The sequence below is a fragment of the Aythya marila genome (genome assembly GCF_965140915.1).
Source record: "Aythya marila genome assembly, chromosome: 13".
NCBI lineage: Eukaryota > Metazoa > Chordata > Aves > Anseriformes > Anatidae > Aythya > Aythya marila.
Window position 1 is genome coordinate 2,053,919 of NC_139054.1, and position 18,712 is coordinate 2,072,630.

The following is an 18,712-nucleotide window of genomic DNA, read 5'->3' on the forward strand; positions in this document are numbered from 1 at the left end:
AGTCAACATCTTCATTTATCCTCCTTTTAGACCAGGTCACGACTTAGGCTAAGGTTAGAAAATCAGAACCCAAATTTTCAGCGTAATTTAGATTTCCTCCGCCAGACTCCTGGCACGCCACACGAATATAGTTATTGCCCTCCAGAAATTACAATTTTCCTGGTCTGGCATCCTGTTCCTGGCAGTGATCTACAGCAGATGCTCCAGCAGAAGACAAAAACGTTAGGGACCAAATGGCAATGAAATTCCGTGCAGGATTGTCCTCGTTCCCCGTGAGACACTGCTTCCAGAGCGGGGCTGGGCAGAGGGAGGGGAACAAACACCACACAATGTCCATATCCCATGGCAGGAGAGAGATCCCCATGCTCCAAGCATGTAGCAAGGCTCTTCAGCTATGCTGGCAGCTACACGTGAGCTAAATGCTCTGTGTCTAGCTGGATGCGGACCTGTCTGATATAACTGTGTGTGCAGGGGACGATTGCACCACTCCCCAGAGCACCAAGAGGGGCACCATTATTTTAATGCCCTCGCTTTTAGCCCTGGGGTTATTTTGTGCGACAGCGGCATCAGCTTTTAGTTCAGAGGCAGGAGAGCACTTGGGTTCTGCGCTCTGGGGACACCCCTGAAGACACCTCGTGGTGAGGGCTTTGGGAACAGAGGAATGATAAAAATCTGCAGGCTCAGATCTGCTGCTGCAGCACACGGCCTCCCTGCTAAGTTCATGCACAAGCCGGGCTTAAGCTCTCCAGTTTCCTGGGTACTTCTGCATAACAAGTGCTCGTGACCTCTGGACACTGCCTACCGTGTTGAAATGAACAGCCATGTGTTTGTTTGGAAATCTTCCTGCTCTGCCTCAATAGCTATTTGTCATGTTTCTTTAATGCCACAGCTGTTTGGCTACGCCAGGTCATCTGCTTTTATTAGCCCCTTTCCCACCACCCCCTGAAACTCACACCGGCCACCAGAAGATCCGTATCTGTGTCCCAGAATAGCACGTCTCTCCGTCCTCTTCTTTCAGGGAACGGAAAACTACAGCGTTTCCCTTTTTTTCCCCCAAATTCTGCTCCGCCATGAAGGCTGGCATCGCGGGGCTGGCCGCGGGCATCCTGGGCGGCACTGGCGTGCTGCTCTTCCTCGTCGCCTTCGGGACGGATTACTGGCTGCTGGCTTCGGACACCTGCGGGATGGTGCCCGATGGAAACAGCACGCTCCAGCCCGGCGAGGTAAAGCCTGAAACCGTGTCTTACTGGGGAGGAGAAAAACTGACTCATTTAAATAATATGCTCTGAAAATGTTGAAAGGCGACAGAGCTACTTTCAATTCAGGCGCTGGCAGTTTTAGATGTGATAATATTTATGCTTATTTAAAGTGACCTGTTCATGTAAAAAGTCAGCCTGAGCTAACTTTAAAATTGTGACTGAAGTAAGAATGTCTAGAAAACATTAAAACGGCGCTTCTGTACTCTGACAGATACGGATGTTAGGGAATGAAAGGCGAAAATGTAAGAGCTTTACTTGTTGACAGCATTTGCCTCAAAAGACAAAAGATTTCTCCTGATATTTGCCATTGAAAGATTTCTACCCCTAGTTTGCTCATTTAAAACCAGTACATATTTTAAAGTGTAGAACTTGGCAATCATTTACATCTGAAGTGATACGACTGCCGTACAGACAGAAAACAACAGCGAGCATCAGGGGCAGCGCAGAGCAGACACGGATTCCTGCCCATCTAACACGAAGAGGCCTCTTTAGTGTAAAATTGAGATTTGTATAGGACTTTTGTTAGCAGGAAATGCAGTTTTGAGATGACAATGTTGAATGTTTCCTTTTTTTATGACAGGTGTTTTAGTGCTAAGTGCTGTTATCATATGTTCATGGATCCTTTTGAATGTGTGATTTTAGCCGTACTTGCTATTGTTTGGCTGCTCGAGGAAGTAACAGCCAGCCCGGTTCCCTCAGCCTTCCACTCTTCAAAAATATTTTTGTGCTGATCAATGCGTAGCTTCAATTAAAAAATGACAGGAAGGTCCTTGTTTTGTGCAGCCTTTTTGTTACTTCAAAGTTCAATCCAATTAGGTTTGATTTTTTTTCTGGTGTGGTGAGTCACGCTGGGTAAACATCATGATGCCAGCAAGAAATACTTCCTTTCATTTCACAATCCCGTAATCAAACGTAGGACACTGTTTGCTTGAGTCATGTTTCCAAATGACTTTCTCTAGTGAAAAAAAAAAATCTGATAGAAGAAACTTCCAGCAGAAGATGCTGTCTTCTTTGTTTTAAGCAGTGTGATAGAGTCCCAAAGAAGACAGGGCCACGGCTGAAGGGGCCGAAGGAGTGCAGCTCTGGTTTTGCATGCATGGGAAAAGGCAACGTTAAATGTTTCAGATTTTTGTTCGTGCTGCTGTCTGTCTGAGCGGAGAGGCCAGGGATGGCACTGTGCACTGCCCAACCATCCCAGACCTGTGAGTTACGCTCCTGGCCACATGTTAGTTTGTCTGTCACTGAGGCTGGGTGACTGCAGAAGTGCCTGGAAGACACAGGCACTGCTCTTGTTCTTTCCTCTGAGCTAGTTGATTTCTATTTCAGACCCTGTTTTCATGATCTCTAGTTCAGGTACCAGTTGTGTAAATGGGCTGTGTTTTTACCTTACCTGCCCTTTCCCAAACTGGCAACGTGTTCCCTGACCCCTCAAAACCAACTCAAACAACAGCGAATCAAAGCCCCACCAAACAATGGAAGCAAACCATCCAGCTAAATACACACTTTCCACCTTTGCTGTGATCATCCCCACATCAGCTCAGGCTTTCGTTCCCTGCAGGCTGAAACGCTGACTGAGGCCAGGAAGGAGATCCTCACTTTCCACCACGAGGGCTTCTTCTGGCGGTGCTGGTTTTTCGGCGAGGGCCAGCCGGAGACCATCTGGACCTTCTGGTACAGTGAGTACCCGCGGCCTGCCCCAGCGCCACTGCTACGTGTTTGGTTTCATTCTTCATTTTCGTCCCCTCTCTGTCAAGAGCTAACTTGGATCACTTTTTCTAGGCTCTTTTATTGACTTGGATTTTGCTGTTGGAGGGCTGTTTGCAGTCATTTAGGAACCCCTTGGTGCCAACTAAAGTATCACCTATGAAGTCTTACGGGGTGGTGTCCACCACCAGCAAGCACAGCTCTCCCCATGCCCCTTAATGTCTGTGTCCAGCCCAGGCCTGCTGACGGTGCCTGTTGGGCCCGTAGTGCTGCTCTAAAATCCATGTTTTGGTCACCCTGTGCTGAGCAATTCCACCTCCACACACGCACACGTGGCCTCCTGGGTGCTCAGGGCCTCCAGCAGTGGGGTCCAGACCAAACCCTAGCCCATGGGCTGGTGCTCTTGGGCACACAAGACCTCTGTTTGAAGATCTTGCCTATTTTGCTTTTTAAGCTCCTGTTTTGCTTTTTAAGGTCGGTTCCCTCAATCAGGTTATTCCCTGGTGATTAGTTTCAGATGACTTTGTTGTCCCTCAGCCCCTGATCTCCGAATCCTGTAAAATCTTGTAGGAAGAGTTACTGCCACTGTTCACCAGAACAACGTGGGATTTTTCTCACAGAAATTTTTTGATATGAAAAAAAAAAAAAGCTGGCGAGAGGGAGTTTGCTATCTAATTACATTATACAGAAATACGTTATATAATATAATGTTACCTGCAGTAAAATGACTCTTCCTGATAACTGGGAAATTTGTATTACTTCTTTAGGTATTTATTATAATAGGATTGATCATGGCAAATTAATTTGCTGCTCTCGTGGATGTAATAATTAATTCAATAGGTATTCCATAGTCAATTTAGCATGAACTAATGTCCACCTATTATAAAGTGTTCCTTTGAGCTGGGGAACATATTTAAATAAGTGGCCAACCATTAATTAATTCATTTAACATTCATTCTATTACTGTTAATCACGATAAGCCTCAGTGGTATTAATATTGATGGGGCACGTCCGTTCTAATTGTGCTTTCCTCTCTCACCAACTGGAGGTCTCGTAAGGGGGCTTGCTCTAGCACCCAAACCCCTTCGCCCCTTCCAGGAGGGAAATAGCAAGAGGAATATTGACATTAATTTGAGTTGCTCCATCTTTTGTGATTTATGTCCACCTCAGACTGATGTTATGAAGATATGATGTCGTGGGGGCGGCAGTCTCAGATCCTGTTACATCTCCCTTCTCTCATCACTCTTCTGTTTTCTTCTGTCTAGCCACAATTTTGCATCTTTCTTTACTCCCCAGCCTTCTTGCGTGTTACGCGTGTTTTCCAGAACAGGGCATTGCCATCCAAATTATGGCATATGGTATAACTATGATTTTGCATAAAATCAAACCTTTTCTTGTTCTCTTGCAGCCAGCCAAGCACACCCCAAGCACTGCATGCACGGCTACCTGTTCCCAATGCCTGTCACTCTGGGACCTTTTCCCCATCCCTCCTACGACACGACCGCAGGTGGGTTCCCCCCTGCTCCCAGCAGCTCCTTGGCCCAGCAGCAGGGCTGGGAAGGACGGTGTGTGGGGTGTGCCGTAATGCTGTCCCCTCCTGCAGAGCTGCGGGTCGGAGCACAGCCAGGATTTTTGGGCAGCTCCTGACAAAGTGGCCTCGTGTGGCCCCGAGGCGTTCCCAGGGCCTGGCTCCCCAGGGGAGCTCCCATGTTGATTCATTGCAAGACAAAATAAACAAACGCTGGAAAAATCAGTTAAAGACCAAATTGTCAAAAGATCCACGCAAGTGGCTGGCTTATTTTTAATACACCGAATACGACACAGTTGGAGAGCTCTCCTTTCAACTGGTTCCCTTTTTATTTATGTTTCTCTGTATTTTCAGAGTTCTTTAATGAATCAGCTGCTGTTAGGAATTTTAATTTGCTAAATTGGTGGCAGCAGCTAGAATTAATTCCATGATCTTTTTTGAAATGAATTGATTTCTTTAAATAGTGTGCATCACTCTGCGTTGCCTCTGGGGATCCGGGGCAGGCATACTGCACAAACAAACATCTTGACCTTTTCCTTAGCCTTTAGCAGTACCTTTTTAATTTTTTTATTTATTTTTTTTTATGAGGAATTAATTAAAAAAAAAATATTTGTCAGTAGGAGCATGTGAAGGAGAGCAGCTAGTTTCTTTTGCTGTGCCGTGTCGGATCCCTGCCTCGGGGCACAAGCCTCGATGTAGAACGGATGCGATGCAAGCAGTGGTGAAAGGAGTAGCCCGGTGCAGGCTGTGTATGGCAAGCACGCAGGTTATCACTGGCTTATTTTTTCTGCTTAGGAGAGAGTGGTATGACGTCCAGCTTCTGAATGATCTCAATGATAAACACACTGATTTTTCCATACTAAATAAAGGGCCATTGAGCCATCTGTCGCTGCCTGTCAGCCTGCACTCGGCAGCCCTCTGCAGCTGCCTCCCAAAATGCCTTTTGGGGACGGCCCTGGGATGGGCTCAGTGCCGAGGCTGCTGTGGCCCTGCTGCCGAATTGGCCTCAGTGCTGTCATCCCTGGGGAGGCGGGGATGTGTCGGCACAGAGATGGGGATATCGTGGCATAGAGATGGGGATGTCTCAGTACCCATGTTTAGGACAGATGGAGCTGCACCAACCCCACTGCAAAGCATCTGGAAATCTGAGGGGAGCAGGCACTTCTGCCGTGCACATTTTATTTTATTTCCAACCAGTCTGCACTCAGATGCAAATTATGACAAAACAGGAGGCCATCCAAGAAGAGGGTCCTCCAGCTATTACCTGCTCCAGAGATAATTTTGCCTTATCTGCATCCTCTTAGGCTCCCTGAGAGAAACGGGTGACGGGAGGTTAAACATTAAAATGAATTCTGTGGTTTTGGAGAGTTCAAGATACTTATCTCTCCCTAAGTGGCTCTCCTGACAAAATGGTTTAAAATGAGCAAAACGCATCTTCTCTGTATCATTTTTCTTTCAAGTGTGAGTCATTTCAGCATTGCCCATTTGCTCACACTCAGCTCAAATCTCTCTAACTCATACTTCTGAGAAACAAAAGGCAGTGAGAGGCAGTGGTCTGAGAGGACCAGATAAATTGGGGGAATTGGGAGCGGGTGTTGGAGAGTTTCTGCCAGAGGACCCCCACCTTTGGCTGCTCACTTGTCCCATCCAAAGTGACAGGGACATGATGGATGCGAATTTGCTTGCCTCTGGCTGGCATGGTTGTGTGAAGTCACAGCAAAAATCCCCAAATCCCGAGGACAAAAAGGCAGTTGCTCTCTTGCCCTGTTCTCTGGCTTGGAGTCAAGGAAGGCCACAGTGGGAAAATGACAAGCTCCTGTTTTCACTGCAGTCCTGCTCTGCAGTCAACAACAATTGACTTTATTTTAAATCAGGGTCCCGGCACCTTATGTAAGTGCAAGTTAAAACAGCACATAGATATAATCGGATTCCATCTCTTCAAATTTTGCTATTTCCTTTTCTTTCTTGCCCAGCCCTTCCATCCCCACAGGTACATCTAAGGACTGTGTCCTATGCTCTCACAAGCTCTGTGACACGGTTTCCTTGCAAACCCCCTTCTCCTCTGACTCTCTTCTTTTTGGCTGTGCAGTGTACAGAGGCTTCTGGACAGCGTTCATCATGCTGGCTGTGGCTGGCGGCCTGGTGGGAGGCCTGCTGCTGGTGTGTGGTGTTCCCTTCGTCAGTGCCAGGTCCTACAAAGTCGGCGGTGGGTTCCTGCTGGCCTCGGGTAAGCTCTCAAGCAGCAGTAATCGGATACACGGGGCAGGAATGCAGCGGCCGTGGCCCACGGTGTGCAAGGGGATGGGGAGGCACCCAGGGGTAGGGTGGTGCTGGGGAGGGATGGGGGCTCTGATGGAAGCAGCACTGACTTGGAATAAATGATCTCTCCCTTCCTCATGTGGAAATAAACGTCTGTTCTTAGCCAAGCATTACAAAGAAGGTCCTTAGTCCTAAGGAGTCTGGGAATTGGGCAAATTAGTTTTTCTTTTTCGTCCTTCTGTGCAATCCAGAGAGCCTTTTGTTTTAGTAAAGCCTGGAGCTGCAACAACCCTGGGCACTGATTAGCCCTGCTCTGCTCCTGTCAGTCTTTCTTCATATAGTGTGAGTGGCTCCTGTCTTTGCTCTACATCTGGTAGAACTGGAAAGCCACCACGCGGGGACAGGCATACCCCGCGCCACAAAACTGGAGGGCTTGCTTTAATAAAATCTGAAAAGATAAAGCAGTGTCGCAGCAGAAAAATGAATTAAAAAGAGTCATTTATTCATTATTCCCACTACCATTACTAATTATTCCACTGAATTATCACTTGGGTTTTTTTCTTTTTCTGTATTTGAGAGGGAATAACTAGCTTAACTAGGAGAAGTGCTTGATTTATAACTATGACTCAAACTTGGAAATAGAGCTTTTTTTTTTTTTTGCAATGCAAGCAGTTAAAGCTTGGAGCTCTGGTAAGTCATGCCAAGTGAAGAACTCTATAATGAAGTCAGGCCTTTCTCTAAAATTAATTATGCTTAATTATGGACCCTGCACTAGGTCCTTCTTCCTCAAGCACTGCATCAATCAAACATAAGCTAGGGTCTATGCTCCATTTTGTGTGTGTAAGTGTGTGTACCTAAGCTTTTGGGGCCCCAAAACATTCATGAAACTATTTAACAAGAGAGGTCCCAAACTAACCCTGGAGGAACTCCAACTAAACTCCTCCCAATCTTGTCATACCCTCCTATTATTACCTTTCGCTCTTTTTTCCCTGTTCTTTACCTCCTTACCCATTTCATAGGTCCTTTCCTCATCTTCATCTTCTCCAGATGTACTAATAATTAACCATGTGACAGCAGCTGAGCTGCTTGTTAAAATGGAGCTAGATGACATCTATCTATTTGTCTAAAAAATCTGGAAGGCACTAAATCAACGTGGCCCTACCTGCCTCTGCTAATTCGCTCTGCATTTTGTCCAATTTTCCATTTGCCTCCAGGTCTTCAGATATTGAAATAAGGCCGGCAAGCCTGTGGGTATCTGCTTATCTCTCTCTTATATGATTTAATAAATGCTTGGTTGGGTTTAATTCTTTTTCCAAAGGTAAATTTTATGTGGTTTTACACATGTGAATTTCATTTGGGAATGCAAGATGTCTTGCTCTCAGACAGCTGTTGGGTACCAACACCTTCCACTGCATAGTGCTGGAGACTTGAGACTGGGGCCAAGCACCTGAATTCTCTCAGAGGGACACACTGCCTACCTCAGTTAATGCCCTGGTTTGCCAAAACCCACAGCTTTTGGTGGAAAATGGGGGATGGCCACGTTCTGACACAGCCAGATAAATGTAATATCATGGAGAGAAGGGTGTTGAGAAAAGTTGAATCACCATATTCCTTTTTTTTTTTCTTTTTCATTGTTTTTAGACTTTATTTGACTCCTTCTGGATTCAAAGGCCTGGACATAGAATTTGGTGCTTTTAGAAAAGCTGATTATTTATCACCTAAACCTCTTGGTGTTAGACAGAGATGCTGTGGCTTAAATAGAAGTTTGTATCAGTTTCAACCTGAATAGCAATCATTATTAACTGTCGTTAAAAGGAACCAGCTCAGCTGAAAGAGTCTTACTGTTACATTTTCAATCTAAACAAAAGAGGAATGAAATATTATTTCAACATTTTCAGCATAGTTCGCTTACAATTTCAGCTCATCGCTGTGTTTTTGGATCCTGAACTCAAACTTCTGGATCCTGCTTGATGCTGGCATCCCGATGGACACAGGATGCCTCCCTCAGGGGTTATTTTCTCGCCATCCCTTCTAAAGCTATTTTGTGTAACTGCTCTCAGTGGTAGGAGCAACGGATTTAACACAGCATCAACTCCCTCGCCATGCCTTTCCTTCAGGTAGCAGGATGCGAGCAATGATGCAGGAGAAATTGCATATTGTCTTCTAATCATGGCCTGCAGGTCGGTGCTAATTAACCTCCCCTGCAGAAACAATCTGTCCTCGAGGAGGTGTGAAATCTGTGATGCACAGAGTGGGAACACGCTCTGGCCCTGGGACAGCCAGACCAGCATCAAATCCATGGGGTGCTGACCCCTCGGGATGTCCCGTGGTCCAGCCCTGCCCTGTCCTCAGCCTCCCTCTGCCCAGGCAGCCTTTAAACCATCATGAATTGTTGTAAAGCAATGAGGCGTTGGACACCAAAAGGCTCTAAACGTTCTGTAAGCTACCTGGACGTGGTCTGGGGCAACCTGCTGTAGGTGCTCCTGCTTGACCTGGAGTTGGACCCAGAGGTTCCTGCCCACCTCGGCCATTTGGGGATTCTGTGAAAGCTGCTGCAAAATGTTCTGGTAACCTCTCCATCATCTCCAGGATCTTAGTGTGCCCTTCCAGGCAGAAGGATGTCAACAGATTAAGGCAAAGATTTTTATTGTCCAGTTAGGTTCTTTGGGTCTTCTCTCCAAGATGCCTTCTGCTTCCTGTGCTTTCAGAGGACAAACCTGACAGTCTGACAGCTTGGTGGTGATGTTTCTGAGAGGTTGTTCAGAAGACTGGAGCCATCCCCCTGGGTTCCTCTGCTGGACAACTCAGGAAATACAGCCAGGTCCCTCTGACATCCACAGCTACCTGCAGTGGCACCTCGGTGAGCCTTCGTCCCTGCCAGCCTGCTCCCAGGAGTGCCTGAGATGCCTGAGCAAACAGCCAGTGTGTCGCTTTCCTGCCTTTTTTTCCCTTCTCAAACTCAGCCGCAGTGCTTGCAGGGGAAAGGCAGACACTGTCTGCTGACTAATTTCCACTTGTTTCGATAGTCGGATGACAATATGATTAATTATCATCACGGTGTCACCGAGCCGGGTGAAGGCTGCATCGCACCTTCTGGAAGCTGTGTTGAAATTCCTGAGATGATTTCGCTCGTGCTCCTTCATTTCTATTTCCTTTGGGCATTTTAGCAGCCAAGCTTAGAAGTGAGAAAACACTTCATCCAGCCCTGGGGCTGCTCTGAACCTGCAGTGCTGCTGTGCGGTGTTCAGACTGGTATAGCAGCAGGTTTAAGTGAAGACAATGACACAAGATCAAGCTGTTGGCTTGCTCAGGACTGAGGAGGCTCTTCTGGAGGGAGGAATTGTCCTGCTGCATCCTACATGATGTTAAACAACACAAACAGGAGTCATTACCAGCTATCCTTACACTGGGCAGCACAAATACCTTGTTAAATGTGCACTCTAACTTCCTCCAGCCACTGTGCTCCCTATGCTGGTTCTTGAACATCCCGACCCATGTGGCACCATCACTGCCTGTACTGGAGGGATGCTGTGGCTATGGGGCATCTCCACACATCTCCATTGGATTTTATGCCAAAATTCCTTCTCCCACATCATTTTGGCAAGTCTCAGGCTCTGCATGTACAGCAGAAGCTGACGGCTGGGGAAAGGCAGCTGAAGGTCACCCCTCCGTTCCCTTATTATGAGCATCCCGAAGAGGTGACCGGTGAGAAAGGCAAACGAGTTGCTGACGGTCAAAGTTCATTTTTCTTGTAATTAGCAGATTGCATGAAAGTTCAGGAGCTTCCACAGAATAAGAGTTAAAGATTGAGTTCACTCACCTGTCCCTACAATTAACAGCTATAAAGGTGTCACTGGGATAAAAAGTGAGAGAAAGTAGAAGGCAGACTCCAATTTACCCACAATTAAGGTGCAGGGAGTGCTGGGGGTTTGTGTGCTCATGGTTAGCCCCTGGATGGAGGAGATTTAACACCCCACTTCAATTTTCCTACAATTAGCCCCTCCCCAGAAGATGCCATTGACCTCATCAGCTTGGAGACTGAGTTCCAGGGTTAATTTTTTCTGTTCCTGCCTAATGAACAGTGCCAAAGAGGGATGCTGGGTTCACTTCTTGGCAGAGCAGTACAGAAAAAAGCTTTTTTTTTCAGCTTTCTGACCAAAGCCGCAAGAATTCTGTCTCTGTATATTCAAAGCCACTTGGGGCCAGTGGGATATGAAGATGCCTTTCTGCTATGGCTGCACAAAGAGCATCCAGAAGGAGGTGGCTTTTGGTTTCCTTTTCTCACCGTGGAGGCTGTGTCAATGTGTCCCAGGGACTCCTTGCCACCCCAATGTAATTATTTTAGGGAAGAAATTGCTTACTTCGCATTTTCTTGTCATTTTACTGGAGTGTGAAAGCGTTCTTAATTTAGGTGTGGAGGCTGTGGCCGTGCCATCACCTCCAGCACCTGTTCATCGATAAACACACTGCTCCTCCCGGGCTCCCCAGGAGCAGCACAGGGGCAGGTAGGTTTTGGTCTGCTTTCCCCAGTAAATGAGCCTCAGGCAACCTGAATTTTCCTGGGAGATTCAACTCGAAAACAAACAAACAAACAAACAAAAAAACCAAACAAACATACAGGAAAAAAACAACACTTTTTATTTAAAGAAAAATAGGAAAGCTCTGGAAAAAAACACCACTGTACCCATGTCCTCTGCCCCTCTGGGACTACTTTTATATTTGTGTCTCTTACGGTAGGTATTATAAGCTAATGAAATATAAATTGATCTTTAAAAGAGCACTTTTCAAGGTTCAGTTGCTATCTAATTAATTTAATTTTAAATTACATCAGTAATAAAGACTTAATTGCCTTCTTATCAATATATTGTATTTTGTAAAGAACATGCGACTATTTAAACATTCAATCATTTTCTTATAGAAGAATAATTGGTATTTTAAGCATACAACTATCATACTAAGTGTAAAATATTTATTTGTGCACGTAATTTCAAGTGGTATCACAATCTCAATGAACATGCAAATGTTACAGCAGCTGCTGTTTAACTCCTAGCCTGCCTTTCCAGCAACCATGCGGACTTGTCTGTGGAAGGGAGAACGGTCTGAGGCAGCACAACGTGGTGATGTGAAGTGTGTTCATACAGTTACACACATTTCTCATTATTAAGGTTCAATTCCCAGTCCCTGGGTGCAGAAGGCAGTTTAATAAACATGACAGCTTGGGATGGGTAGCTTCAACTTCTCTATAACACCTAGTGAGGACTGAGAAACATTTTGGACCCTACACACGAGACTCATTCTAGGCTACAAGACGTGGAGCAGGGTTTTAAAGCAGCAAATGTGCTTATATCCCTTGTGAGCAGGAACACAGCTCAACGCTGCTGTGTGTCCTCCGAGCGAGGGCTCGGTAAGCTCCATTGCTAAGCAGATAGATCAATGTCAAGCCATACCCGCAGCCTGTGCCTAGCATGGAAGCTGGATTTTGTAGTGCATAAGCTGCCAGGAAGAATAATTAAATATACTGCAAGCTACCTTTGGTTTAAAATTTGCAAGGGGAGAAATGAAATCCAGCAGAAGCCAGAATGCATCAGCAGAACTGTGTGGTGACTTGTCAACTACAGTGATTCTGAACTGTTTGCTTCATTTCTACTATGAAAATACCATAATCTGTGATGTATGTCTTTCATATCTGTACACATGTGTGTGGGTATGTATATGGAACCATTTAAACGTAGTAAGCTTCTAGCTGTGAAGTGTCAAGACCAGATATTACTGAAGTAGCTTCAGCCTGTCATCACACTGCCACTATTTGGTGTTAATGTATGCTGACTTTTAAATGCACTGTATATATTCTTTAATGTGATGCAGTAAATAATACTGGGACCATGCTAGGTTTTGTCATCTGTTTTGTGCAGAGACCTATGACTCTGAGTTCTGGGGAAGGAGGTTCCTAGAGGGTCACCCAACACAAGAATCCACTTTATCCCACGTGGGTCTGGGAAGTGCCTGCACTCCACTTCAGACGTGGCCACGCTTTCCCTGTGAAGGCTGCCCTCGTGAGGCCTTCTGTGTGGATGAGTATGGAAACACGAGATGCTTAGCCTAATGGACAGCTGCTAGTTGGGTCACAGGCACCTCACAAGACCTGGGAGGCCCCTTATAGCTCCAAGGATGATGGTGACTTTGAAGTCACAGCTCAAGTGTCCTCAGTCCTTCACCCTGGCTTTAAGGAGGGCGAATAAGGTCTCACATGCCAGTGTTGGGCCATAAAAGTTTATACAACCTCACAGTATAAGCTGTTTGATACTGTTATTTAGTAGTCCGGCTGAGGTTGATGTATCATGGCCACTTGGGTGTGAAAGGGGACTCCTGCAAGCCGGGCCAGCCCCCTGGGTGTCCATGGGGCTCTGTTTGTCCCCATGTCGGGGCAGCAGCACTGAGTGCAGCATGTTCAGTGCCAGCAGGACCAGTCCCCATGGCTTTGTGTTTCTTGTGGAAAAGGGATCTGACATTGGAAGTCAGATTTTTCTTCTCTAAAGGAAAAACTCAACAAGTAATGGCATTCTGCACCATGGACCTTTAATGCAAAGGGTCTGCAAGAATAGATGGGAACCTGTTGCAGTCTTTCCTCGCTTTTCTGTATCTTATAGGCTGGTTGCAATCAGAGAATAACTTTGTCTCTCTTTCCAGGAGGCTTATTTCTCCTGCTCATTTTCCTCTTCGTGATGTGGAAGGAGTTTGTGGCTGATTTTCAGAAGTACATCCTCCTGGAGAGGAGTGAAATGTGCCTGGAGGAAACGCCTGTGCGCGTGTACTACGGCTGGTCCTTCATGTTCGCTGCCGCAGGGGTGCCCCTGGTGCTGCTCTCCGGACTCCTCTTCTTTCTTGTCGGCAGAGACATTATGAAATCCCTGGAGTAAGAAAATGGGTGATGCTGGGCAAGCCTCAGAGAAAACTGGTGATACCCCTTGTAATGAAATGTACACAACTTTTGAGGACTCAGTCATTTTTGTAGCTCTAATTGTCGGAGTAGGTGCATGATTAAAGTCACTGGTGCGTGGAGGCAGGGGTGGAGCACTGAGCATGCAGATGCTCTCAGTCCTAAACCACTATTACGCTCTGGAGAAATGTAGACATATCCATGGACTGTGCAGCACTTTTAGGTCAGAGGAACAGCCTTGGCTGTGCTAGGCAGCTACCACGACCCATCCGTATTCAGCAGAGCCAGAGGTTTACAGTGTTCCCAGCATCCTTGTTTCTTGTAAGAGGTAATCGAATCTGGCTGTGAGGGTGTACGCTCTAATGTCTATTTCTGAAAAAGCAATTAAGGACGATTTTTTTTTTTTAGCTGGCTCTAATTGACATCAAAGGACAACTGTTTTAATGGAATGTCAGGAAACATGAGAAAGTTTTTCGTTAAAAGCCCTGATTCTGAAGATACAAATGTAACTGGGCCTAACCTAACTTGCAATAAGTGACTAAAGCAATTTCTTTGGCATCACAAAATGTATTAATTAGTCTTTCTTTACAGCACCATACTACTGTGCATTTAATATTTTCCTGGACATAGGGTTGTGGGGATTCACAATCCAAAAACTGAAAGATGGACTTGGGGGAAAGGGAATGGGAACAATAATACTATGATTTTTGTTTGTTTGTTATGGTAGAACCTGTCAGCCGGCTTAGAACAAGTCAGTTCCAAATATACATATACAATTTATATATATTAAAATTCTTGCAATTGCTCAAGTATACGTTGTCTGACAGGTTACAGTAGTCCCACTAAGAGTAATGCATGCTAATTCTATACAAAACCATCTAGGTAAGGAAGGTGAAGTCATTTATTCTGTGTATGTGGAGGTTTGTAGAGACACTCAAGGAATGTCAAAGATTTGATCTTGCTGTGTTTTTCAGGCTGGATCTTGCTGCTTTGAAGTAGTTTGTTGGGCCCTTGCTTGCTGAACTCATCTGCATAAATTGTAAATAAAACTTACTAGAAATATATGCTTTTCTCATGGATGTCATAGTTTGTGCTAAACATACATTTCCCAAGCTTAATGTCATACTATTGACTCAATATAGTTAATTAATAATGTAATGTAAATCTCTTCTAGAAAGCAGAGAAGATTGTTGGCAGTATAAAAATGTTTGTTAATGCTCTTCCTAAAATATTATTTGTGTCTGGCATTTCTTTCCTTTATGGAGCAAGTTCTAATTACTCTTTTACAAGATTCATGGCATACATAGAGTGAGAAATTGTAATTCCCACATGTAAAGCTCAGTTCTTTCATATGAATAACAGGCTTGGTCTATAGTTCTTAAGTAAAATTCACACTGATTTCCATTAATAGAAATGTTGTTTGAATAGAATTGCTATGTACAGGTAAAAATCATGCTTTATTTTATTTATTTATTTATTTATTTATTTATTTATTTATTTTTCCCCAGTGAGTAGCTGTTTCATGACATTTACAAACACACAGGTATTGCATTGTTTTATTTGGCAAATTTAAACTTTTTTTTTTTTTTTTTCCCCATTATATCTCTTTGGATTATGCCTGTGCCCCATCAGTTCTTCAAGTGATAATTTCTCACTATAAATTCACTTTGAATAATTTTTGTCATTTAATTATCTATTCAGTGTAGAGATGAACACTTATGGTCACAAAGAATAAAAGTATATAATCCAGGAGCAGAAGAGGTCAAGATTTACAGTCACTTGCCTTTCACTGATCCCATAAAACAATCCAAGCATGCAGAAATGATGATCCCATAAGAGACACCAGGGCAGAAGTATGAGAATGCAGCAAGAAATCCATCAGACTTATTGATATCTGTGAAGCTGAGGATCCCTGAAGTTGTGAATATAGAAGTGAGTTTTATATTATAGAATGAAATATTTATTAACTTTCTCCATCTGTTCTTTAAAAAATTTAGTTTAATGTCATCAAGGCATTTATGGAATACATTTAGCTTAATCATGCATTCATGCCTTAGGGAGTAAACCATCCCTGGAGACTTGCTCCTTCTGGATCAGTTCTAGAACGAGCAATCGTTTAAAACTCTATCATTCTTTTCAAAAACATGACTTTGAATCATTCTTGAATGGATATGTATATTTTTAAACTTTGGTATTGAGCATGCTTTAATAATCATGGCAATAAATATATAGAAAATGTGATTATGGACTAGTACAATTAAATTAATTACCACTTATATTAAAATGCAACATTTATAGTCAGCACAAGTGTGAACCAAACGTTATGTTGGTGGACTAAGGAGTCCAACTCCTTTGGCCTCCTGTGGCAATTATACCTTACGTGGATAAAATTTTGTATGAAAATCATTGTTTCTGAAAATATTAAAAAATAAGCTAATGGACTCAGTGGTAAGGTTTAAAAATGTGGAAACCAAGGACTCTTTCATCTGTTGAATGTGAAGAAGTCTGATGAAAGGATATTATAGAGTAGTGACAAGGACCTAATTCTGATCCAAGTTTTGTCATTATAAATCATGAGTAATTCCAGAGACTGCAGTAGACTCTTATCACTGTTAAACATCTGTAAGTCAGATCAGAACTGGGACTAATAAATACATTCAAAAATGCATAATTAAAACTGTGATTTCACATCACTGATGAATTTTAGTCAAGGATTTCTTCAAGGATGCTTTTCTCACATTAGCATTTGACGTTAGTAAGCAATGAATAATTCCATTTTTTCTTTCCAACATCTGGGACACTTCCTGCTTTATTTGCTACTTACTGAGCGCTCTGCAGGAAATATTAATGAATCTTGGGTGTTAAACTACAGGCCCTGTGGATCATGCTCGTGAGGCAATGTTACATAGCAGACATTGTATGTCTTGAGATTAAGAGGCTTGATTTTGGTGAAGTAAGATATCAGGAGGTTTGTCAAATAGGTGGGAGATACGGAGCTTTGGGGAGGTTACCCAAGGATCAAGCCCCTGCAGCTTCTTTGTTCATATGTTCCTTCATATTAATTACTTCAAAGGGACGCAAAAATTAATGATAAAACCTTTTCCCTTGGTCTGTTCACCTCTTTTACTGGTGATTTGGCAAACTAGCACCTGGGATGCCCTAAGGCCTGGGGCAGTGCTGGGTGCTGGGCAGCAGCACCGAAGAGTGTTGAAGAGGAGATGGGCACACTGCTGTGCTCTGCTGCTTTCTCACAGCACTGGCAGACTGGTGCTTTAATTTAATTTTTCTTGGTAAATTTTGTGCTAAAACTCCACATTTAGAGGTATCTGCTAGCTCTTTAGAGCAACCTGCAGAGGAAATCCGGGTTTAGCAGCACAGGGAAGAGAGCTTCCAAAGGAGGAAAGAAATTTTCTTCTGTGCTGCTGTGAGGTGACCTTTGATATTCAGGGCTGATCATGGATGATGCCATGTTGCGTCCTTCCTTTCCCTCCCTGCCTTAGCCCAACAGCCAAGGTTGAGGTTTGTGGACACAGCAAGGCGTCTGGTGCTGAGCACATGCAGGATGACACCAGTGGAGTCCCTTGACACCCATGCAGGAGGCTGAGGATGGACATTCATCATGCCTGTGGCCTACCTGTACATACTAACTTAGGCCAGGAGTTGGCTTTGCTCTGCAGTAATGATGGAGATGGAAGCCGTTAACTGAAAGGCAACCAGAATTAACTCCAGTTAAGTGTACAATTATCCCCTGGGATGGCTTGCTTTCACCCAGCAGGACTTACAAAACTTTTCTGTATATCCAGAAGAATCCAGCTTCTCTGGACAGGTGGTGTTTTCACCTTCATCCTGCTGAGTCAGCACGGTGTGGAGGGCCTCTTGTCTCTCGCCCCGAGCACATGCTGCCCGGGGATGCGTTGATATGGCGCAGGTGGAAGAGGGCACAGATGGGGTACAGCAAATTAAGGCAGAAAAGAAATTAAAATAAACAAGAAAATATAAGCTAGCTCCATGCTTTGTGCACCGGGCTGTACATTACTGCAGGATTAAGTCGTATCAGCCGCAGTACATTTTACAAGAGTGCACAGCACCTCAATCCTATAATCAATAAGCTGTACATGCTGCAGCACAAAGAGCTCTTATCTGGAATACCACTTTGAATTTAGTGAATTTATTTAATCCGTGGTGCCTGCAGAGCATCTGTCCTGTCTTCTGGGTTAATTTATTTATTCTGGTGATGTATTTTTAGTCTTTCAAGTACTTGACATTTGAGAAGTAGATTTTTTTTTTTTCCGACTTCCTGAAAAACATCTGACTTGAAAAAAAAACACCTTTATTTACAGAAATGTTTTTGTTTCCTCATTCACTCTCCACTCTTTCTCTTGGGACAGAGAGCCCTGTTACCAGTACTAATAACCATGCACTGAAGAGATTGGAGAAGGCTCCTTTTCACCCTGCTTGGCTAAGCCTGTCTTAATGCTGGCTATTCAGAGGATCTTCTCTCTTTATTCTCATCTCTTTCCTGTGAATTCTTCAAAAGAATTACCTAGTTTTGAGGTATTTTCAAGGTGCTGCTTTTAGTTTGGGAGTTTTAATGAGTGTATGCAATGTTCTTATCTTCTAGAGCTTGGTATTTCCAGGCATGAACCCTTGACAGAACCCAAAAGAACCAGTTGTTTAAGCAGTATGAGTACATAGATGTTTGCTATGAAAAAGAAATAACAAATGAAAAAATATTCTACCACCACTGCTCTGATGGTGTAATAGTGATTATTATCAGAGCTGTAAAGAATGCACTCTAATTAACCCAAACGGTAGGTACTAAACATTCGGTTATGCGAGAGGAGATTGAAGTTTTATAAGCTTTAAGGTCTGCAAAGAAGAAAAAAAATCTTGCCTGACCTTGACTGACTAGATTAATGATGGCTTCATAAAAGCAAGGAAAAAAATAAAAATAAAAGAGCATAAAGGGCAACTGTGTGAAAAACACAGGGTTAATTATATTTTCCCTACCCATTTTCCAACATT

At 44.0% G+C, this 18,712-nt stretch overlaps 1 protein-coding gene across 1 annotated transcript; it reads left to right on the forward strand.

Moving 5' to 3' along the window:
• The first annotated feature begins 976 nt into the window (after positions 1-976).
• Positions 977-15,010, forward strand: LOC309883257 (transmembrane protein 182-like). Its single transcript, XM_082771180.1, has 5 exons — positions 977-1,223; positions 2,818-2,935; positions 4,372-4,470; positions 6,581-6,718; positions 13,438-15,010. Exons 1-5 carry the CDS (start codon positions 1,071-1,073, stop codon positions 13,665-13,667), a joined length of 738 nt encoding a protein of 245 aa, XP_082627306.1. The 5' UTR covers positions 977-1,070; the 3' UTR covers positions 13,668-15,010.
• The last annotated feature ends 3,702 nt before the right edge of the window (positions 15,011-18,712 follow it).

What these genes read in the sequence shown, in the direction of transcription:
- LOC309883257 (XM_082771180.1), top strand. Translation starts at nt 1,071, where the DNA reads ATGAAGGCTGGCATCGCGGGGCTGGCCGCGGGCATCCTGGGCGGCACT. An exon ending in CTCCTACGACACGACCGCAG is followed by an intron (nt 4,471 to 6,580) that starts GTGGGTTCCCCC and finishes TTGGCTGTGCAG; the next exon opens with TGTACAGAGGCTTCTGGACA. An exon ending in TGGGTTCCTGCTGGCCTCGG is followed by an intron (nt 6,719 to 13,437) that starts GTAAGCTCTCAA and finishes CTCTCTTTCCAG; the next exon opens with GAGGCTTATTTCTCCTGCTC.